Below are 23434 nucleotides of genomic sequence, written 5' to 3'. Positions count from 1 at the left end.
TCGTCCTTGCACTCTGCATCCCCTAATTTTTCCAAAGAAATCAAGAAGCAGACCAGAGCACGACATTAGCACAAGATCACACTTTAGTTCTGAGACATATTTGCATAAATACTTGAAATGGATCCATCCCTGCAGGTGGACGCCTGAGAATGTCTGGCTCCCCACAAGCCTGCAGCCCTGGAGCACTTTAGGTAGTGGATGTTAATACTGAAGACAGTCACCGTCATTTTTAGCAGACTGCCCAGGGGCCGCAGCTATGGTGCGAACTCTGAAGATCACCACAGAGCTCCCCTCCCCATACTTCTCTCTTACTATTTTTCCCCTCTGAGGTAGATTATTTACCGGGGAATCCAAACAGAAATATATATATATATATATATATATATATATATATATATATATTTTCCCATTTATCTTGGTTAGTCCTTTGCTAAGAGGCTGACTTGGAGTCTCCTGTTTGGGTCAATAAGTGCACTTTTTACCTTTTAACCGATGCCCTCTATGTGAACCCAAGCAAGGTCCAGTGGCCTAGCAGTCCCTTTAGGGTCTGTTGTATCCATTCCCTCTCCTCCTCCCCATTCTGAGTTCATGCAGTATCAGGGGCTGTGGCAATGGGAGGCCTGGGCAGGCCACACCACCTCCATATGTAGGGTCACCATGGTGGTGACACTTGCCTGTACCCCAGTGCCTTAAGTCTGAGCATGCTGGTCCCTGTCCCCTGCTTCACAGGGGGCACGGTTGGCTTCCACAGGGCTTGGTATCCTCAGGCTTTAGAGCCTTGTTGCAGGTGGCTGAGGCCTGGCCTGTAGGGTCCCAGCACTCCACAGTCCGCCGCTGCAAGCCAGCCCCACAGGTCCTGGAGCACTCAGACCACTCCCCCAGGACCCACTGTGCATTGAGTAGGGGCTGGATGATATTGGTGGTGGCTTTCTCCTTGCTATTTTGCATGCTGAAGTTCACATCATTAGGAACGAAGAAGGTGTACTTGACTTTGGGGGGAAAGACCTCACCAGGGACTGTCAGGAGCTGGACAGTCAGAGGCTCAGGTAGGGGCCGGAAGCTCTGCAGCCGCTCCAGGGTGGCAATGGAGCCACTGTACTTAAGGATGGTCCCCTTAATCAAGATGTCCTGTTCCATGGCAGAGATGGCCAGGTTTCCATTGAGGAGGTACTGCCCATCGGACGTCTTGACTGCCAGGTAGTTGCCATCGTTCTGCACCCCAGGGAGGCTCCGCTGTTTCACATCAATGTTAGTGGCACCGGCTGGGATGGTGACGATGTCATTATAGCCATAACTACGACAGGAACAGAAAGGCACCCTTAGGACCAGGGGTTACACAGCCTGGGTCATGATGGTGCCTCAGGGAGTTAGCATGCTCTTGGCTGGGGCTGGGACAGAAATAATCAGCAAATAATCATGCCAAATGGTCCCAAAGCTCTAAATAAATTACCTGCTGGGGCAGACAAATATTTTGTATGTTGGGATTTTCAAGGGCTTTTATTATGTCTGGCAAGTCTCTATTTCAAATGTTTGGGTTGAGGAGGAAGAGAGCCCAGAGGGGTTTGAAGACCTGCATCCGTAATGCCAGACCTGCCACCTCTTGGCTGAACAGAGATCTTAAGTACATTCAGTTCCTCACATGAGTCTACAAGGTGGCTTAGCCACCTCCACCCACAGAGCTGAAACTCAAGTGGAAAATCTGTTCCACAGAACCCTTCCTATTATTGTGAGCTGCCATGGAGCTGGCCCCTGACTCATGGGATCAGACTATTGTGATCCACAGGGTTTTCACTGGCTGGTGTTTGGAAGCAGAGTGCCAGGCTTTTCTTCCTATTCTATCTTAGCCTGGAAGCTCTGTCGAAACCTGTTCTGCATCATAGCAACATGCAAGCCTCACTGACAGATGGTTGATGGCTTCAGGACCCTACTAGGACGGAAATCTCACTTCAAGTCTTTGAATCAATCAGCTCCTAGTATTGGACGGCTTCCATTTGTTTAATATGGCCCTAGGGTGGGAACTAGAGATTAGGAATTTGCTTCTGACAACTTTCTTCTAGGTGTGGTCAGCACACCATGAGCTGTGCAATTCCGGAATGATATGATGCTGTCTTGGGAAATGTTTCCCTCTTAGTTCTTTGTTCTCTTCTGGGGGGAAAGTGTCTGGGTTCATAGGGTGGGGAGAAAGTGGAGAGTACTGAGGAGGTCAGTCAGACTGGTTCTTTGCTCTTCTTGCCCTACTCCCAGCTGGGGCTGGCTGCTTCACCCGGGCAGCTGAGAAAGTACCCACAGGCCCATATATCTGGTGACCAAGAGAGATCAGGCTAAGGGATCCAGTATCCGGATAGCCTGAGCTTTTTTTTTTTTTTTTTCTTCCTAACTTTCCCTCCTTTGAGTTTAAATTTGAAAACTCCCAATTTGTCTTCTGTAGGGAGATTTTGTTCTCTGAGCCTGGAGAGATGACAGAGAGAGAGAGAAAGGAGAGGAGAGGGAAGGAGGAGAGAGAAGAGACAGAGAAAGAAAGAGAGAGAGTAGAGGAGAGAGGAAAGAGAAGAAAGGACAGAGAGAGAGAATGGGGCAGGGTGAGGACAAGGGTTCCCCAGGTAGGAGACAAGGTAACTAGATGCTTTTCAAAAACTCTGAAGGACCACGGGTGGGAAGAGGCGGAGAGGAGTGGAGGCTGGTGTAGTCCCCAGAAGGACAAATATATGCACCAGATGCCAGAGTGGCAGAGTGTGGACCACATAAGACACCTAGCCTTGCTCTTACTCTTCGAGAAGTTGCACAAAATGGCAGGAAAAAAAAAAAAAAGGTCTAGGAGTTAAGAAACCTGGGTTCTTCCGGCTTTGTCGTTAACTATCAATGCAAGCTTAGAAGAGTCAATTTATCATTTGCGCCTTAGTTTCTTCATCTGTAAAACGGGAAAAATAATAGCCTTTCTCACCTCATAGAATTATCTTAGGAAGTGAAAGTGTTTTGGAAAATACTAGGGGTGACATGAATGCAGGGCAGCAGGGTGTGAGAGAAGCATCTGGAGTTCTCAGATTCATCAAAGCACTGAGGCCACTGAGGCCCTTCACTAGATCCCCTTCTCTGAAGACCCACCACAGAAAGGACAGGACTTGCCAGGTATATGGTGATGTGCCCTTCCCAAAACAGACTTGGAAAGCAGCTTTCTGGCAAAGGGCCAGTGTACTCAGAGCAGCTCACTGCTAACTGATTCAGAGACAATACATCCCTGTGCACATGGCCTTCAGTGCTACTGAAAATAACAGCTGTCTGTGGTGAGTCCTTTCCATGGGTTCTGTGCCAGATGCTGTACACATACCATCTCATGAAATCCTTACAGTGACTCTGACATAGAGATGACTGCCGATATTTTGTAAAGAAACTGAAGCTCAGAGACTTTAAATTACATAGCCAGTAAGAGGCAGCCACAATTCAAACTTAGGCCTATCCGATCCCAAAGCCATGTTGCTCTCCATTGTGATCTTCCCACCCAGGAATGGAACTGCTGGGGAACTCACTTGGAGGGGCTGAGTGAACCAGAGACCTTCCTGCACGAGTTGCCTTTGCCCCCACACACCCCACACTTGTCCAGCTTCCTGGGCGAGTCCACCACATGGTCACAGCCAGCCTTGACACACTGGCCACGGACACAGATTGCCAACGTCTCTGGCCCACAGAGGGTGCCGTCGATCACCTGGAGTGGGGCAAGAAAGATCAGAGAGGGCACTGGTAAGCCCGGAAGCAGCCCCAGGTGGCTGGGGACAGGTGACTCCTCCCCTCCTCTGCTTCTGAGCTCCAGGGGTCATCTTACTTTGGCCTCAAACACCTTGAACTCACTCCTCCCTCGGGCTCGGCAGAAGAGCTTGCAGCGGTCCCGGGGAGACACCCCTGTGTACTTGGGGACCCACTGCAGGAGGTTCCCATCCATGTCAGTGTAGTTGTAGGCATTGTACTTCTCACACTGCTGCTCCCTGAAGCTCTTCCCTAAGGAGAGGCAGAGACAAGACAGAGGTAACATCCTGAAGCAGGGGGAGGGCACAGAAGCAAGGAGGACCCAGGGCACCTTTCTTCCTCTTGGTTTTGGACCCAATCCAAGGATACAGATCCAGGGTCATCTGGGCTCAACTTCCCTGGACATACCCTGACCTAGATCCAGGTGTGATTCCTACTCAAAGGGGCAAGAAAAGGAGGCATCCAGCCTCAGTGCTGAGCCTTCTGGAATGTTTTGGGAGAGTCATTAACCCATCCTACAGGTGAACAAAGTTGTGTGCGGACAGGGAGCAAGATGGGGTGCGGAAGGCACAGAATAGAGCATGGGCGGTGTTTTTGGCCCTCTGCTCACAGTGTTCTATTGTGACTTCCCTGGTGACATTGGCCATGTGGCCAGGGACTCTCGAATCTGCACCTTTACCTAGAACTTACCCCTATACTCCATTTCTGTAACTCTGGGTGTCTATGGGAGACCTAGAACCCCTGGCTGGTACAAATGGTTAACATGCTTGGCTGCTAACTGAAAGGCTGGAGGTTTGAGTCCACTCAGAGGTACTTTAGAAGAAAGGCCTGGTGACCTACTTCTAAAAAATCAGCCACTGAAAACCCTATGGAGCACAGTTCTACTCTGACACACATGGGGTCGTTAGGCGTTGGAGTAGACAGGAAGGTGATCTTTTTTTTATGGGGGAACTCCATCTGTATGTGTGGCTATTACCTCCAATTTAGCAAAGCCCCAAACCATATGGTTCTGCCAATAATTGGTTTGATTTTTATTATGTGGTCCTGTATTATCCTAGCCCAAGACTGGAATCTCTGGTGTCTCCTAAAATATTTAAACATCTCTGGGTGGCACAAACAGTTAGGCACTTGACTTCTAACTGAAAGGTTGGTGATTTGAACCCACCCGGAGGCTCTGCAGGAGAAAGACCTGGCAATCTGCTTCTGTAAAGATTATAGCCAAGAAAGAAAGCCCTATAGGGCAGTTCTACTCTGTCACATGGGGCCACTATGAGTCGGAATCGACTCAACGGCACCCAACAACAACAATTTCCAATCTGTCATTAAGTTTTCTGTTATATTGAGGACAATTTATAAATTCAAATGTCTGCAGCCCACTCTCACCATCTTAGACCACTCTTACAGGCCCAGGCCTCCTGGCTTCATACAGGACCTGGTGCTCAGCCTCCTAGAGTCTGCAATCTTGCTGCAAGCTGCTTCCAAACCCGTCTGTCTGACATAAGACTTGGATTTTTGTGCACAATCCTGTAATTAAACATGGTCTATTACTGCAGAGCCTCTCAGCCCCAGCTGTGCCTCTGAATGACCTGCCGAGGTTTTTCAAAACACAGATGGCTGGAGATTGTGATTCAGGACATCTGAGATGTGCTCTGGGCCTCTGTGTTTGAAAAGCTCACCAGGTGACTTGCCGGACATCCAGGATGGAGAACCTCCAAATACTATTTCAACTTTCAGGAACCTTTATTGTCCAGCCTTGAAATGCTGCTTTACTCTACTCGAGCTAATGTTAAAGACAAAAACAAAAAAACAGTTGCCATCGAGTTGACTCTGACTCACCGTGACCTCAGTGTGCTCTATGGGGTTTTCAGTGGCTGATTTTTCAGAAGCAGATTGCCAGGCCTTTCTTCTGAGGTGCCTCTGGGTGAACTCAAACCACCTAACTTTTGGTAAGCAGCTGATCAAGTTAACTGTTTGTACCACCGAGGGACTCCAAGCTAATCACCCTTCTCGAATGTCTCTCTCCATCTGGGGATGCCCCCCACCCCCTTCTCCACCCTCTCAATCCTTCTAGGTCCTGCCTAGTTCTGAGTCTCTCTTGAAGCTTCTGACTAGCCTGGGCTTTTCCTTTCTCTGAATGCCTTATCAATCTAGCGTCTGTGCCACACAGTTAAGCCTTGATTGCTGTGTATGGGGGCTTATGGCTTTAATCAGATTGCAAGTTCCTTGAGGAACAAGACCATGCTTTGTACACCTTTTATGTCACAACATTGATCAGAGGTCTAGATACAGAAAAGGTACTAAAAACACTTATTAATTGAAATGGCTCCTGCTGGTGTGTCTGAAATCCTGATATCACCTACTGCCTGTGCCTACCTTCTACCTCTTAGTCATTCTGCCACCCCATCTTGCTCAGAGGACCAGACACATCACCCTGGATGCCAGGCCAACTCTCACAATTCCAGGGCACATTTTTTACAGCGTCATGCCACCATTGATCCCTCCCATCGTGCGAAACTGCAAAGCCTACAGATTCCTGTCTTAAGACACCAACCCAATGCCAGTTTGTCTCTGCACTTCGATGACTCTCTCTTAAGGCTCTGCTTGTCTTTTCCTGCCTGCCAATGCTCTGCAGAGCTGCGAAAATGGGAGCTGGAGGGGACAGGGTGGGGAAAATGTCTAACGAGCCCCTCTCATGAATTATTCTGCTGTTCTTACTGCTTCTGAGTTAAAGTGTGTGCTTTCTAGCAGGTACTCAGGGTAGGAATATTCCATGGGGAGGTGGAGACCGGGTTGCCTCCTGGGAAGGCTCAGTAGGGCAGCTGCCATGGCCCCAAGGGAAGATGGGCAACTCTTCTCAGAAGAAATGTGCACAGGAATCAGATTCAGGAACCCTCCCACCACCCTGGGCTGAATGTTGGCTGGAACAACTTTGGAGGTTTGGCTCTGAACTTGCTTTGGAAAACACTTCCATCCTACAGGCTGATGAGGATTCAAATGCTACCAGGCGAGTTATTATCCTCGACTCCAGCCCCTCTGCAAAGGCCCCACCCCAATGACTGGGAGCAGCACCCTCTGTCTCCACGCTTGGAAGACAAGGACACTTTCTCTCCTTGACTTTGTCAGGCTCTCCCACACAATCAGAGTTGTCCGGGGTCCCTAAGGACTGCCCCATCCTTGGTGCCTTGTAGCACCCAATTATGTATGGATCCCAAGCAAAACTCGGCACCTCAGGAGACCCACCCTACTCCTTCTGTCACAGCAACAGCTGCAGCTGCTCTGGCAGGTGCTGCTGTGCGAGGCCATTACCATCAGGTGGGCACTCCTCTGTGTGGCATGACTGGTACTTAGCTCTCCGCCCCAGGCAGTATCTTCCTCCGTTCTGAGGCTCAGGGTCCTTGCACTCACGGTAGGAAAACTGAACTCCTCCTCCGCAGGTGCGGGAACATTCTCCCCAGGGCCCCCATGGGGCCCAGGCTCCGTGCACCACAGCCTGCAACACACAACACCACACTGGGTCAGGAGTGGAGGCCAGGAGGCGTCGGTTCCCCGCGTAGTCAGGTGGCCGCTGCGCTGATTTCTTCACCCAGTTATTCTCATTTTGGTGCCTGGAGTCAACTGCCCAACGACTGTGTGGCCACCAAGACTGTGCAAGACTTGCTCACTGCTGACTCTCGAGTGATCAAACAGTCCTTGTCCTTACTAAGGTGCTCAATGTGACGCTGGCTGAATGAATGGATGAGTGACAGTCTTATACGGGTCAAACCAAAGAAACCAAACCCACCGCCATCGAGTCGATTCCAACTCATAGCAACCCTATAGGACAGAGTAAAACTGCCCCATAGAGTTTCCAAGGAGCTCCTGGTGGATTCAAACTGCCGACCTTTTGGTTAGCAGCCGTAGCACTTAACCACTACGCCACCAGGGTTTCCAGGTTGGGTCTAATGCAGTGGTTTTCAATCAGGGCTGCTTTTGTCCCCACCCTGGGATATTTGGCAATGTCTGGAGATAAACAGAGTTACTTCCAATTTGACAATCCACCTATGAGGACAAAGCTCTGTCCTTGGTAGTTTCATATTTTTCAAAGTGAAAATGATTTGTTAAAAATTACAAAAGTAATACTTCCCAAATCGGTGAATATAATCAATGCCACTGACTTCTACACGTTAAAAAAAAAAAAAAGGCAGAATTGGCAAATGTTTTGTTATATATATTTTTACCACAATAAAACAGTTAAAAAATAAGCAACACTTCTTCATATAAAAAGTACAAAAAACAGAAAAGTATAAAAAAATTAATACTTTTTAAAAATACCACCACCCAGGTAAAACCACTGGCAGGGCTTCTGTCACTATCCTTTCACAGTTTTCCTATGAATATATAGTCATAAAGATGTTTTCTTAACAAAGATATGACCCTATCACACACATAATCTTTTGTGATCTGCCTTCTCTCTTTCACAACGTATCGTAAGCATCGTTCCACGCTAGCCTCTCCCTGTCCATGTGTGGCTCTGCTGCTGAGGCTGCTGGGTAAGGAGTGGGTGTGCCAAATGAGCCCGGCATCTGATAGCAAGGGAGGGTGGGAGGGGGCTGAGGGTGACCCCTGCCCCAGCTCAGGCTTAGAAGAAGAGTAGAGGAGAAGCGTATGGTCTGCCCTGCCCACAAAGGCTGCTGAGGCTCAGTTCAGAAGACATCCTACTAGGCCAGGCCACCTTGGAGATTGATGCTGGGCTGGGACCAGTAGGAAGCTGCTTCATAGTGACGGCTGGATGATGGGGGGTGGGGGGGTATGCAGGAGAGGTCCATCAGCCTCCCACGTGGAGTGTTAGAAGCTGGGCAGAGAAGCGAAGCATTTAATACCATTTACTACTGGCTTTTCTTACAAGCTGATTCTGTACTGGGCCAAGTTTCTCTACTGGTTAGAGGCGGTTCTGTCTCCTCCCCTCCTCCACCTGGAGTATGGAATCCTCACCTTCCTCTCACTCCCTGCCCCCATCTCTCCTTAGGAACTCAGCTCCCACATGGGTAGGATAAGAATGCTTTTCCCTCAGGTCTTAATTTAATGTTCCTTTCCTGCTAAATTTTTTTTTTTTTTCCTGCTGTCACTCTACCTGTTAATAACAGAGTTAATAATGGCTTCCACTAATTGGGAAACCCTGGTGGCGTAGTGCCTAAGTGCTACAGCTGCTAACCAAGAGGTCAGCAGTTCAAATCCGGCAGGCGCTCCTTGGAAACTCTATGGGCCAGTTCTGCTCTGTCCTATAGGGTCTCTATGAGTCAGAATCAACTTGACAGCAGAGGGTTTGGTTTTGGTTTTTTCCACTTATTGAGGGTCCATGTTCTAGTCTCTGTGCCAGAGTTTTCCACACATTACCAACAAGCCTTAAAAGTCAGCTTCCAAGCATTTTTAAAGGAGGAGGTCCGAAAATGCCCGGAAAAATGGTAGCATCATTCTTTGGACGAGGAGTATAGACTGGAATCTTTTGGATAAATAAGCTTTGGTTTGTTTGTTCAAAGATTAGTGATATGACGATGGAGTCATACCCAAAGTCTGTTTCCAACTAGTGAGCGTCGTTTCCTGCTTGAAAACAGCCCCCCCCGCCACCTCCCAGCACCCCCAGCTGCTGCTCACCTGTGGCCTGTCCACTTCCTCCTCAGGCAGACAGCCCCCGTCCCAGCAGCGGTGCCCGGGCCCACAGGGTGTCCCATCTGCCCAGGGCAGGCTCCCATTCTTGGTGTGGCACAGGGGCTCAGTGCCCTCGGTGTGGCACCACAGCTGGGCACAGATGTCCTGTGCAGAGGTGTTGGGGCAGTGGCGGAAGCCCGGCCCAAAGTTCTGCTTGCACTGTTGGTCCAGGGTATAGAGGGACCTGCGGCCTGGGAGGCCTGTAGGGAGGGGCAGCGCCGAGGTGGGGGCATCCAGGAGGCAGTCTCCTGAGAGACGGAGGAAGAGAGGATGAGAATAAAGGGCAGGACCTGCCTTTCTCTGGAGCCTCCCAGGTCACACTGGAATTCCTAGTGCTGGGATGGCCCAGACATCACAGTTCCCTTGATCTCAGTCTAAAAACCGTCCACACTCAACCATCTACATAGAGCTGATCCAATTTTTATTACTGGTAGCAATTCTTTTAGGGTTGACTTTCTTCTGTCATCGAGAGCATCAAGGCTGCATTTTCCCCTGACCACTCAGAGTGCACTAGGGGAATGCAGCTAGTGATCATATTAATCTAAAAACCCCAAACCAAGCCAACTGCCATCAAGTCCATTCTGACTCATGGTGACCCCATGTAGGCAGAGTAGAACTGCTCCACAGGGTTTTTAAGGCTATGACCTTTCAGAAGCAGATTGCCACTTGAGATCCTTCTTAGTGGGTTCGAACCGCCAACCTTCCATTAGCAGTTGAGCACTTACTGTGTGCGTCATCCAGGGAGTCCATATTAATCTGACTCACCCTATAATTGGGGATATAAATCTGCTCTTGGAAATCCTGCCACGCAAATAAAGCCACAGTACTGATGCCTGGACAGTCTCATATTTTTGCATATGTCTATCTGTCTCTTTCAATGGGAAGAGTCAAGAATAAGCTGTGTTTTCACTGTTTTACTCAACAATTCAAACTGTTTCACGCAGGCAAACCACCTCCCGACCCCCGCCCGCCCCTTGCTGTCACACAGTTGTTCAGGGACAGTTGGCCACTTCTGAGCTATCACAAGACTATCACTCCAGCCTGGAAGGTTTGCTTCTTTTCTCTATCCTACAAGTCTTCTTCCATTCCTTCAAGGTCTGTTCAAACCCACCGCCTCCAGACACCCTTCTCAGACAGACTCCACCCAGCTTTGTGACTAATGACCTTCTAGACAGCTGGAACCAGGCTGCTGGAAGATGGGGAAGGAGGTGCCATAGTACGGAGGTGGGCAGAGGGACTCGTCTCTTCTAACCCCAAGTGTCTAACATGCTTGTGATAAGGCACTGAGGTGCCAGCCAGGCCCAGAGCTCAGCTGTGGCAGCTGAAGGAAGAGGGATGTCTACCGTGGCCGCCGTCCAGGAACTCTGTGATGTACATGGCGCTGCAGGGAGACCAGGGCAGCGTCTTGTTGAGGTGGACGAAGAGTGGTGCCATCACGTGGTGCTTGTCCATAGGCCCAAAGAGCCGCTCACAGGGCTTCGAGTCATCGTGGGGCATGCTGAGGACGTGCCCTAGGGAGGAAAGAGACCTGGTTCTCCTCTGCTCCTCTCCAGCATGCCCCACTCTGAGTGCTTCCCCCAGGGCCCAGCTTCAGCAGGAGACAGCCAAACCAACAAACTAAACCAGGCTCATGGTGACTCCTGTGTGTCAGAGTAGAACTCTGTTCCACAGGGTTTTCAATGGCTGATTTCTCAGAAGTAGATCACCAGGCTTTTCTTCTGAGGTACCTCTGGGTGGACCCAAACCACCAACCTTTCAGTTAGCAGCTGAGTGGGTTAGCCATTTGTACCATCCAGAGACACCAGGAAGAGAGCCAGACTGCTAACACTGAAGTGCCAACCAGTTACCAAGTCCTCGGGGAAAGGTTGCCCCTCACTCCCTCATGATTTCCTTTCAGGCTTTTCTCTTCTAAGAAGCTTTCTTGGATTACTGAGGAACGGTGATATCCCCTTGTTTTCTGCCTCAGCCTGTCCTAAATCCACACTCAACTCTATTATTTGCTCTCTTATGTGACATTCTCCTTACATTGCTCTTCTGAGAAATCCTTGCTGCTTAGCTTGTACACAGCAGCACACCTTTGCCCAAGCATTTGTTTCGTATTTTGCCATTTTCCAGGTGACCTTTTGGGAGGGCCCAGGACAACATCTTAGTATTCTGGCTGTGAACTCCGGGGAGGGGTGGAGTTGAGTCCCCTCCCTCTGTGCAGTGTCAAGCACAGGGTCTCTATGGAGACAGACACTCTGTCAAAATTATGAGTGGATAATGGCTAAGAGTGAGGGTCATGTGCCTTGGAACCTGGGTAACTTGTATTTGTAAGACGAGTTGCCTCTGATGTGACAAAGAAGGCTCTTACCTAGCTCGTGGGCCAGTGTGTAGGCTGCCTGGAGCCCCTCGTCCTCAATCACAGAGCAGCTCTTGTTGGGGTCGCAGATGGTACCAATGTCTGCCACACCCAGGGTGTCACATGTACCCTCCTTCCCACAGAAGTTCTGCGTGGTAGAGAGAGTGAGAGAGGGTGACAGTGTGAGTGTAAGCATGGGCAGGCAGCCAGGCCCCTGGGAGGCAGGCAGGACCAGTGCCCAGAAACATGGAATTCCATACTCAAACGTTCTGTAAGACATTAGCCTGGTGTCACGTGTTACTCAGCTTTTTTTTAAGGCGGGGGAAGCAGCAGTAGGATTCAGCATGTCAGGATGTTGGACCTAGTGGCCCAGCACTACAGGCACTTTCAGGTCTTGAGTACGACAGTCTTTGGTCAAGCCAACTCACCCATCCCCCATCTCTGACTTGGAGAGTGACCTGTGAAATCCACCTATGTTAAAAACCAACCCCCCCAAACAAAACAAAACAAAGGCTATAAGATGGATTTCTGAGTGACACAGAACAGAAAATCTTCCTATTTCTTCTCCTGAGTTAAAGGGAATTTTTAAAGCCAAATTCACTGTTTCCTCACAGAGGCCACTGGAATAAGGACTTCTCTGTTTCTCTATGTTGGTCAGGTCCTGGGGCTCAAAGGGCTTCAAAAGGTTGTTTTTGGAGGCAGGATGGCATGGTAGCTAAGAACACAGACCCACAGCAAACTGGCCTGGACTTGAATGAGGGCACTGCCACTTAGCCTGAGGTCTCTCTGTCTCAGTTTCCCCCGCTGTAAAATGGGGCAAACAACAGCACCCATCTCATGGGGTTGTTGTGAGGTTTGCAGCAGTGAACATGGCCTGGTACATTGTACTACATTCTCTTGCCTTCAGGAAGCTATCCATTTAAATTATGCCAGGTAGGTCAGCCGCTGCCCTGACTTTGAGGAAATCTTGATGGAAGCCCCCTGCTTACCTGTCCCTGTGTTTAACAAGCACGGAAGACCCTTGCTTAATTCCAACTCCAAACCTCTCACTTGGCAGTTCAAGCCCATTTCCTCTTGTGACGACCTCAGCAGACAGCTGGTCACAAACTTTTGGAAAAGAGCCCTCATGAGATTCTTCTCCTTCCCTCTCAAATACCTCACACTCCAACTCCTGTCCTCATGACCTCCTCCTCATCACTCCTCTCCTGAGGCTTCTGGTGTCCAGCTGGGGCCAGCAGGCAGACATTGCCCACGTAAGGGCAAGGCCAGTGGTCCTTCCTCTGATCCGCCCCTCCATCTCCCTTCCTCCCCTGGGTTGCCGGCCCACAGACCTGTCTGGTGAGCAGGATGGCTGTGTCGTAGTGCTCCGGGTGGCGGTCGCTGGGATGGTTGAAACGCCGTTGCCAGCTGCAGAAGTTGCGCAGGGTCAGCCCGCCATTGTCGGACACCTCTGGGCCCCACTCTTCATCTTCCACTATCAGCACTTTTACCACCATCAGGTTGATGGCGTTCCTGATGCTGGGGTGCTTGTAGATACGGGCTGCCACGGACATCAGTGTCAGAATGTGGTTCTGTCGAGGAGGAGAGACAGGCGAGCGAGGGGTGAGACAGCCCTCGCCTGCCCAGTGCCACCACTTCTCGTTAGAGGGCACCGACTGCACGCGTGCCAGGCACCGAGCTGGGCATTTATATGTTATACTTTGTGTAGGACTCACCCAAACCTCTAGACCTTATGTATGAGAAAACCAAGGCTCAGTAATTGGCCTGAGATCACAAAGCAAGTAAGTGTAGTGGTAGAATGTGAACCCAGCCCACCCACTCTAAAGCTTGAGCATTACCCACAGACCTGTGCTGCCTCTCAGCACAGCCACCAGCCATGGGGAGCTATGTAAGTCTAAATTCATTAAACTGAAAAACAAAATTAGGTCCTCAGTCACACCAGCCACATGTCAAGTGTGTCAGCAGCCATGTATGGCCAGCGACTACCATAATGGACTGTGAGGATAGACTGTTCCCATCAGCAAGAAGTTCTGCTGGACTGCACTGCCTTAACCTTGACACCAACTGTCTCCCTGCCAAGAGGCCCCAGCTCCTCCCCTGTCTCAGCCCAGAATCAATTATCTGAGTACTCAAGCTTAGCAGAATTTCCCTCTTAGAGTCCAGCTGAGCATTTTCCTGTTGTCTACTGGGGTAACCACTACTCTTCAGGATTGGGGAGCAGCTGACAGTTATTGGCTGTGTAAGCTCTGTCTGATGCTCCCTGCCACCAAAGCACCTGTGCCCTGGGTCTACACTATTTCTTTACAGAAGTCCCTCACAACCCTCTGTGAAGTTGACACGGTAGTCCCCACACTACGAGTGAGGAAGCCGACATAGACACAAGTGACCTAACTTGCCTGTGGTCCTAAGGGCCACAGGGCAAGGATGCCCGTCCAGGTCTGTCTACCTTGCCAGCCCATGCTCTTTCCACTGCGTTTCCCAGGGCCTGGCCTCCTGGCTTTTGCCTGGACAGCCCCCCTGAGGGTTTAGTCTTTTTGCCTGGGACTGGAAAGAATCCATCGGCCTAGTCAGACCCCGAGAGAGTCCCTGGGTGGCACAAACAATTAAGTACTCAGCTACCGGCCTAAAGGTTGGAGATTTGAACCTATTCAGAGGTGCCTCAGAAGAAAGGCCTGGCAATATACTTCCGAAAAACCAGCCATTGAAAACATGAGGGAGCGCAGTTCTATTCTGACACACATGGGGGTCATCACAAGTCAGTACTGCTCAGTGGCAACTGGTTTGGTTTTTTTTTTTGTGATGAAGCCCAGGTGCTGAGCTCTTCATGCTTCCTATCCACCCACAGCCTCCTAGGAGGGGGCCTGGATCCCTTGGTCCTATGGCTTCCAACTGCTCCCATCCTGCCTCAGGGACCCCTGGAAGTGGGCCCTCCTGGATTATTGTGCAGACAGGGAGACAAAGGGGCAGAGTTGGGTACTGCCTTCCACTGGGGGTGAGGCTAGCTAAGCTGCCACTTGTCCACCCTGCCTCTCTGCCCCAGAACACTGTCTCCTGTCATCCTTTCTTCTGTCCTGTGGTCTTGAAGATGGAGGAGAGGAAGGGGGAAAGGATGGAAGCACTAGAGAGGAACATTCAGTTGGATGAGGCCATGTGTGCGTGTTCCAGACAAATCCCATTATTTGTGAATGAGATCTCTCTGTTCACTTCACAGGCAAGAAGCCAGGTGTTTTGTTAGCCCTACAAACAGGAGCTGGCAGGTTACTTAGCACGTCAAGCACTCCAGCTACGTTCAGGCTGATGTAAACATCTCATCGGCAAAGCTGAAACTTGGCATTTGCTCCTGGAGTTGGATTCCTGAGGAAAAAAAGTAACCAGATCATCACGCAACTGGGGGTGAGGGCTTAGGAATGGTAGCTGGCTGAAGCCAATTCCTGGCCAGGTCTTCACGGCTTCCAAGGGCAGAAGGAGTCTGCTGGGCTCTCGCCTTAAGAAAGGGAGAGGGTCTGATGGGCCAGGGCTCAAACTCTGGAATTTCTTCTGAGACAACCTGCAACTGTCCTCACAAGACTTCTCCTCTTTTAGCCTCAGTTTCACAATCTGGTAACTGGGTAAGACAATGCCCTAGAAAGAAGGTGTGAAGACGAGAGACGCCAGCTGCTAAGCATCAATCCAAGAAGGCTCAGCACAGGTACTGGGGACCTGAGGTTGAAGAACGGGCTGTATTCCAAAGTAGGGAAGATCAGGGGAGGCTCTCAGGCAACACAGCTGAGCGACGGCCCTGTCTGCAGAGACAACCAAAGGGAAATGAGTGGAAGTGCTGCACGAAGGACAGGTAAGACGCCAGGAGGAGCTTCCCAACACTAAACAACTTAAGGCACTCGAGTTTTCAGAGAAGTTCCTCTCTCGTAGTGATGGTCTTCTCAAGACTGTGTGACTGTCAGGTTGAACTGGCTTGAGGGCCATTTTGCTTCAAGGCAGTGGGTTGGACTTGAGGACATATTAATGGCCCTTCTGGTTGGTGAAGGGGTCCCTGGGTGGCACGAATGATTAAACGCTCGGCTGCTAACTGAAAGGCTGGAGAGTCGAGTCCACCCAGAGGCACCTCAGAAGGAAGTCTTGGTGACCTACTTCCCAAAGGTCACAGCCATGAAAACCCATGGAGCACAGTTCTACTCCGACACGCATGGAGTCGCCACGAGTCAGAATTGACTTAATGGCAACTGGTTTGGCTTTTTGTTTTTGGTTTGGCAGTGGGCTATCTCAGAAGATAACTTCCATTGCGAGAGGGCTGCCAGGACTATGTGGTCCAGTGTTCCCTTTAAAATCCCAAGCCTTGGTCCTCTTTACCTCTACTTCTCTCTTCTGCCTCTGGACCTCTAAGAGATCGGAAGCACTGCCATTCCCAACATCTTCCCCTCAGTCAGCTCTTCTCGGAGACAGTAGCAGGTTCTCCTGATATTTGAAGTGCATTTCACAGTTCGCTAGAGGGAAAGAGCCACTGAGCCCAGGGCGCAGTTCTGAGAGCTGCTGATGTTGGGCCAAAACCCTGGGCCAAAAGGGCAGGCCTGGCTTCCAGTCACCGTGGTGGCAGGCATGGAGCCGGTCAAGGAAAAGGTCAGATCACTTGCTCCACCATCTGGTGTCTATTTATACCTCCCTGCTCATCACACAGAGCCGTGCTGGTACAGTGGTTAAGAGCTATAGCTGTGAACCAAAAGGTCAGTGGTTCAAATCCACCAGTTGCTCCTTGGAAATCCTATGTGGCAGTTCTACTCTGTCCTATAGGGTCGCTAGGTTTGGTTGTTAAGTTTGGCTCATCACGCAAGTTCAGCCTGCTAGCTAAATATTATGAGCAGAATTCTGTCCCTAACTGGTGGGGTTGGGAACCCAGCAAGGGAAACAATCTCCAAAGATCATGTCAGGTTGGTGGGTGCCCAAGATCAGTCCAGCCAGGGGTGGTCAAGAGCCTCACCCCTTAAGTCTCTTTAGGGAAAGGAGGGCATTTTTCAGGCATCTCCTCCTCTGTTGGTACCCCCAGGACCTGGAAAAGAGAAAAACACCCCAGCCAGCTAGGTTGGGACATAACGCTCTTGGACTCTTTGAGATACAAGCAAGGAGACTCTTCCCACAGAGCTCTTGTGGCAGCCAGAACCAACTACGGTGGGCGTCTGGGGACACTAGGCCGGGGCCAAGCCCATTTCCCACCGCACTTTCTCCTGCCAAAACTGTCACCCGTGATGCTTTTCTTGTCTGTTCTTCACACGGCAGGTCCCACTGCTTTTCCTTGCAGTGCACCTGGGAGAGGTAAGAGTAGGAAGAGTGACAACATGGAAATTCTCTGATCTCAGTAACTGGTGCTTTTCCTTCCTGGAGTCTCTCTAGGGCCAGAGACAGTGCTAGGAGGAGGTGGGGCAGAGGCAAAGGAAAAGAAATGAAGTGATGGGGGAAAAGTAAGGGCCTGCAGGAGATGTCCCTCACCCCTCCTCATTCTCAAAGCAGCAAAGGTACATGTCACCTCTCCAGAGCAGAGTCTTACGCAGAGCCACAAGGAGTTACCCTTAAACGCCCTGAGTCGATGCAAGCTGCAAAGGGAAGCATCTCTGCCACGCAGGACTTGGAAGCTGACATGGCAGAGACTGGCGCTCCGATGGTGGGTGAGTACACCGCCTTTCACACTGACACATGGCTCCCACCATCGAAGGCAACTGCAGTAATAGCCATACTTTTTTGAGCACCTACCACGTGCGAAGGAGCCCTGGTGGTACAATGGTTAAAATGCTTGGCTACTAACCAAAAAGTGGGCAGTCTGAACTCACCAGCGGCTCCACTGGAGAAAAGATCTAGTGATCTGCTCCCATAAAGATCATAGCCTAGGAAACCTTCTGAAGCAGTTCTACTCTCTCCCTTAGGGTTGCTCTGAGTCAGAATCGACTCGATGGCACACGACAACAATCATGTGCCAGGGCGCCTGCTTTTGGGTGCTTTCTATATTTTATTACATCCTCAAGACCATGTCCAGTCATTGGCATAATTGCTCCTACTTTGGTGATGATGAAATCGACATCCAGAAAAATAGGCAACTTGCTCGAGGATACTCAGTTATTTCTATGACCCTCCAAAGTCTATGCTCACCACACTGACTGCTACCTGGTCTTGCTGCTCTAAGGAAAACTTCAGCGGAGCCACAGCTAAAGCAAGCAAGCAAGGGAGCTGGCCCTATCAGTGTCCACGCCACTCAGGGGGAGAGGAAGATAGTGATGTTACCACGTTTTCCTTGGGAAATACTCCATATCTTTGGTCATTCTGATTACTGCAGACACAAGGGATGGGAAAGACTCATTCTTTGGCCGATGGGCAGAACACAGTTCACATGTATATAATAACACTTGTCTTTCACCCATGAAGACTTGAGTAGCTATAGAGCTAGTGGGGCATACATCTGTTTTGGGTAGGTGACTATATAATTTATCATTCAAACCAGGATGCTTTTGAGAGTGAAAGGGGGGTGCTATTAATAACTATGCTAGAACAGTCATAAACTGAGACTGTGCTGGGCAAACTGGGACATATTTAAGTATTGGGGCTTGTGGGAAACATTTTCTCCAGAAGATACGGGCAAGGGAGAGATGACATGGCTGTAAATCAGCCCTTCCCTGAGGTCACTCCCTAGTACCCTGATGTCTTCAGAATCTCCTGGTTTGCGCTAGGGCAGATGAGTGCCTAGGATGCTTTCTGTAGGAGGAAAGTTCAGAAGCTCAGCTCAGGGCAGACTTCCCAGACTGACGGGTGGCAACGCCCAGCCTAACATATCTTTCCTGCTCCAGTTTCATCCAGGGTTACAATCAGCGGCAGCTGGATGCACCTTTGCCTCTTCTGAGGTGCTCCCCTTCTTTCAGAAAGCCGCCTTTGTCCGAGTTCCTTAGCTCTGAAACTAGACAAGAAGGTGGGAGGCAGGGGTCCCTTCTGTCAAAGGATTAAGTGAACTCAATTTTTCTGGAATTCTGGAAGACTTCATTGTCATTTAGCAGTGAGACCACCTTAGGTACAGCTAATTCTTTCCCTGAACAAGGAAGGTGGCTGGGTGTCTTTGGACTGCTGGATTTCATGGCCCATTCCCAAAACAGACAAGAGGCAGAGGGTGAACAGAGTCACAGACCCTCCTCATGTCAAAGAGGCATCATGGTGCAATAAAAAGACACTGAACACAAAGTCCAGGAGGCTTGGGCTACAGCCCCAGAGCTACCACCTACCACCTACGTGACCTTGGGAAAGTCACATCATTTCTGTGAGCCTCACTTTCTTCCCTAGGAGCCCTGCCTCCCTCACAGGTATTCCCACCAAGACAACAAGGGTAAAACCACTCTGTAAATTTACACACCAAGACAGTGGCTTCCTCCCAGAGTGCTGAGTCTTCAAGGAGACCACCTCATCATAAGCAGCCTCGCAGACATTTAGAGCAGAATTGCTGACTTCGTTCAGTTGTTTTGCTTTAGAGATGAGGAAACTGAAGCCCTAGAAGGTTAAAGTCTCTTCATCATCACACAGCACACATCCCCCAGTGGCTAGGACACCACAGATGCCTTCCATTTGCGTGAGTAAAGTCTCCAGGAGGCTCCTTGGAGAGTTACAGATAAAGGACTGGTTTCTGTTTGGCCAAGGGATCTGGGTAGGACCACAAGCTGCAGCAGCCACTTGAGGCACCGGGACTTGATTTTCCTTCTTCTCTCAGCTGAGCTCATGGGCCAGTTTTAGGAAGCCCAGGGAAGCAGCAGCAAAGTTCAAACCTATACCGTATTGCCTCCAGAGCTGGTGAGAACATCAGACCAGAGGCACCAGTGGGTGGTCATAGGAACAGCTGTGTCCTGCCCTTCTCCGACCCCAACATGATGACATCAGGAGTGGGGGTGGGTCATAGCATAATGAAATCAAGGTGAGGGTGGGGATGGGGATGAAGTGGCTAGTCCAGCCCAGAGAGTTTTAAGACCTAATAGTAGATCCCCTAGAGGGAGGTGCTGATGCCTGTTCTGATAAGCTCTCCCCATCCAAACTGGCTGGCTGGGTGTGGAGTGCCTGTGTGGGACTGTGAATGGTCTAGAAATGTGTGCACGTGGAGGGGCCAGGGGATGCGGCAGTCATGAGCTAGGTGGTAAGCCACGGGTCACACAAGGGTAGAAGTGCTCCTGGGTGGCTCTGCTACAGAGAAGGCCAGCTTCTTGGGTGCAACAAACCTGTGCAATAAAGCTCAATGTGGCCTAACTAGCACTTCAGTGGCCTGGGAACCCTGGAGCCCGGCCCCAAAACATGTCTGCTTCTAGACAGCTGTGAGGTCTGCAGATGCCAACTATGTCCCTGAGGCACATTCTCAGTGTCTCAAGTGTCTAGGTGATGAGTTGAGAGAGTGAGAGGATGGCAAGGCTTTAGGGAGGACACTTTGGCTCTGAAGACTGAAACACAATGACTTTTCTGCTGCTTCCCCCTTTCTCATTGGCTTTCCTACCTCTTGGTCAGAAACTGGTCTCTGTGCGGAAAAGGGGCCCAGCAGTTCAGCTCTTGGTTTGCATGAATGTACCTCAACTTTTCTGGTGGAGCCCCCAGAACCCAGGTCCTGTGGTTTTAACATGAGATGGGAAAAATCTTCCTGACTCCTCTCCTGCTATGCCTCGCAGTGCCCTGGGAGAAGGGAATAGTGCCTGCCTGCGCAGTAGCCAGAAGAGCAGCCAAAGAAACCTCTCACTCTGGGGTTTCCTACTCCCTTCCATTGGAGCTCATCTCCCGGTGACTGCAGAGTGGGAAAGGTGGAGTGAGAAACAAAGGTGCAGACCGCCTCCTTGTCTGGACTATTCTGCACAGGTAACACCGATGCCCATGGTGCCACCACCAACAGGCAAAGGCTGAGCCTAGAATAGGGTCTCCAGCCAAAGGTGCCATCATGCACAAAGTGCTACCTGCATTGCAGCGGCTACCAGGATCCCTACTCAGAGAATTACGGCACTCTGGGCACATCAGTTCTCCACCTGGCACATTTCAGGTTCTCTGCTCCCCATGATGAAGGGAACCCTTACACTTCCCCTGGGTCCTTGGGGGAGGTGGTGGGGCTTAGGGTGACACAGACACCGCCTGCTGAGTCCACCCCACCCTTGAGTCCAGTTAGAAATGGTACTGGGAGCACAGGACTCTCCTGGACTCAGCTGTTCTGCCCCAGCTCAGCAGAGAGCCTGTCTTGGCTAACAGCAGCTGAGATGGACCAGGTACAGTACAGGCTCTACCAGAAACAGTCACTGAAAGAGTTAACCCCTACTTTCTTCTCCCCCCTTTTCCACTGAAGCTTCAGTTTCCAGTGCTGGGCCCCCAGGCAGAAGTTCTACTGCCCTCCCTCCTTGTGTTGGATACTGGCACAGCTGCAGTCGGCCAGGGCTGTGGGCCAGGTTGGCAAGGTAGCCCAGGCTCCCTGATCAGAACCAGCTGGGCACAAGAAGGTTGAGCAGCGCTTTTCCAGGTTCAACCCCCTCCAAACAATGCCTTTTACTTACGGCCACTTCAGCGCAGTCCCGAAAGGGAATGAAAGAGCCACATCTTTTCAGCCCAGCTGCTTTCCCTTTGGGGCCTCTGGGACCCGGGGACAAGAGAGGGCTGGGGGGGGGAGGGGGGAAGGGTGGGGTGGAGTTGGTGTTTCTTCCAAAATGTCCATTTTAAATTTCTATTGGGAGAGACAGGTGCGTGGGGTGCTTTCAAATCCCGTTTCAGCTCAGTTGGCTGAGTGCTGCAGGGGATTTAGAACGCCGGGGTCAGGGAGAGGAGCAGAGAGGAGGGCGCGCCAGGGCCTTCACTCGACGATGGAAGGGACTTTGGGGATGGGGCTAGGTAGCTCGGGTGGCAGAAAGTAAGAAGACAGTCATGGCGCTTTCTCGGAAAGAAGGGAACCTGTGTGGGGTTTGCTTGGAAGGGTGAGGAACGTGAAGGGTTTTTCAAGGGGATTGGGAAGGGAAGAATTTGGAGACGCTGGGAGGCGTCTGGGGACCTCCAGGGGAGGAGACTGGGGAAAGCTCTTGGAGTCCTACCTGCAGGTCTGCCCCATAGAAGGCAGCCATGGACGCATCGGCCACCAGCAAGGTCTCCACGAAGCGAGCCTCGGACACAAACCGCTTGGATCTACTCGCGGCCCCCAGGAGGGGTGGGAGCTCGCTGGCGCCGTCTGCCTCCTCTTCGTCGGTCCCTTCCTCCTCCTCTTCCTTCTCTGGCTCGTGGTCTTCTCTCCTCGGCGTCGGCACCTCTCGCCTCTCCGCCTCCCACTCGGGGGCCGGAGGGCGGGGGCGAACGTCGGCGGAGCCGGGCCCCCAGCGCTGCAGGCGGTGCGGCTCGCTGAGCGAGCGCCCAGCGCCCTGCGGCTGGATGGTGAACTCCTCGCCGGCCAGCAGGAAGGAGCCGCTCAGGCCGCGGCACAGGCTGACGGCCGCCAGCGACCCGGGGTCGCCGTCCACCGTGCCCGAGAAGAAGCAGCTGCGCAGCCGTGCCTCGCCGCCGGCCGGCCCGCCGGGCGCCCCGAGGTGCTGGATCTTGAAGCGGGGCGCCAGGAAGCTGGCGTCGGGCGCCAGGCGCAGCACGAAGCCCCTGCCGAAGGCGGACAGGTGGAGCGCCAGCTCGCCCTCGTCGCCCGGCCACCGCGTGGGCACCACCAGCTCAGCGGCCGGCTCCCGGGGGCTGCGCGGGGCCGGGGCGGCGCGGGCCAGAGGCGACAGCGACAGCAGCAGCAGCAGCAGGGGCGGCAGCCAGCGCGGGGCGGCGGGCGCGCGGGGCATGGGGGCTGCGGGGCGGCGCGGCGCGCGGAGAACACTGGCCCGCGACGGGCAGGTGCCGGCGGCCGGGAGCGCGCACCCCGCGCTCTCCAGGAAAAGCAACGTCAGTACAGCGCACTGGCGCGCCGGGGCCGCGAGGCTCGGGAACACGGCTCCCCGCGGCGGCCCCTCGGCAGCCGGGCCCAGCTTCTTCCCGCCGAGCGCCGGGGCCGAGCGCGAGCAGCTGCGCCCGGGCCGCGTGCGCCTCCTCCGCCCCTTCCCCGCCGGCCGCCTCCCGCCTCCTCCCCTGCCGGGGCCACTGCGAGTGGGCTGCCGGGCCCTCCGTATTTATACTTCCTTCCCGGCTTTGACATAAGAGGTTTATTTTTGATCTCTCACTATTCCCGTTTCCCCTCCCCTGGGATCAGAGAGAAACTGAAAAGAGGGAGCGAGAGAGGAGGAAAAAAAATTTGGACGAAATGTAAAACCAATCAGGAGTTAGCGAGACCCGCCCCCTCCCCCCCTTTAAGTGTCAACTCTAACTTTTCCCCTTCCCTTTACGTGATCCCACGTTAACCCCTACAGTGCCGAGCTGGCCTTAGGCAGAGTCCTTGGGGAGACTCCGGCCGTGCCCTCCTCAGGGCAGAGCGCCCAGGACATCTTCCGAAGAGGTTCCACGCTGGCCTCCGCGGCGGTGCTGGCATCCCTGCAGTCACTGCCGCGATCCTACTGTGTCAGGAGAAAGATCAGGGGCAAGTTCTAGGGTTTCTACTCGTAAAGCAGAAGAGTAAGGTGGGTAGGAATCACGCTCTCAGCTGACAACCACGGCACAGGCTAGCACCAACGGTTACTATTACCAGTGCTCCGTTAGTGCCCTGTCCTGAGGGCTGGGGGCAGG

At 51.9% G+C, this 23434-nt stretch overlaps 1 protein-coding gene across 1 annotated transcript; it reads right to left on the bottom strand.

The window, feature by feature from the left end:
• Positions 1-606: 606 nt before the first annotated feature.
• ADAMTS8 (ADAM metallopeptidase with thrombospondin type 1 motif 8) lies at positions 607-22560 on the bottom strand. Its single transcript, XM_010597166.2, has 9 exons — positions 21823-22560; positions 13096-13335; positions 11777-11912; positions 10767-10934; positions 9370-9671; positions 7045-7228; positions 3818-3990; positions 3525-3700; positions 607-1294 (listed from the first exon to the last, which is right to left on the bottom strand). The coding sequence occupies exons 1-9, from the start codon at positions 22558-22560 to the stop codon at positions 724-726; spliced, it is 2688 nt and encodes an 895-aa protein (XP_010595468.2). The 3' UTR covers positions 607-723.
• Between the last annotated feature and the right edge of the window lie 874 nt (positions 22561-23434).

This window comes from Loxodonta africana, chromosome 15, assembly GCF_030014295.1.
Source record: "Loxodonta africana isolate mLoxAfr1 chromosome 15, mLoxAfr1.hap2, whole genome shotgun sequence".
Lineage (NCBI taxonomy): Eukaryota > Metazoa > Chordata > Mammalia > Proboscidea > Elephantidae > Loxodonta > Loxodonta africana.
This window is presented reverse-complemented; position numbering and strand designations above follow the sequence as displayed.

Bases quoted from the DNA above. Each gene is read 5' to 3' on its own strand.
- ADAMTS8 (XM_010597166.2), bottom strand. From the start codon at position 22,560: ATGCCCCGCGCGCCCGCCGCCCCGCGCTGGCTGCCGCCCCTGCTGCTG. The intron at 3,991-7,044 runs GTAATGGCCTCG...GCCTCTCCTTAG, and splicing joins AGAGGAGTGCCCACCTGATG to GGAAGAGCTTCAGGGAGCAG. The intron at 3,701-3,817 runs GTAAGATGACCC...GCCCCACTCCAG, and splicing joins TCAAGGTGTTTGAGGCCAAA to GTGATCGACGGCACCCTCTG.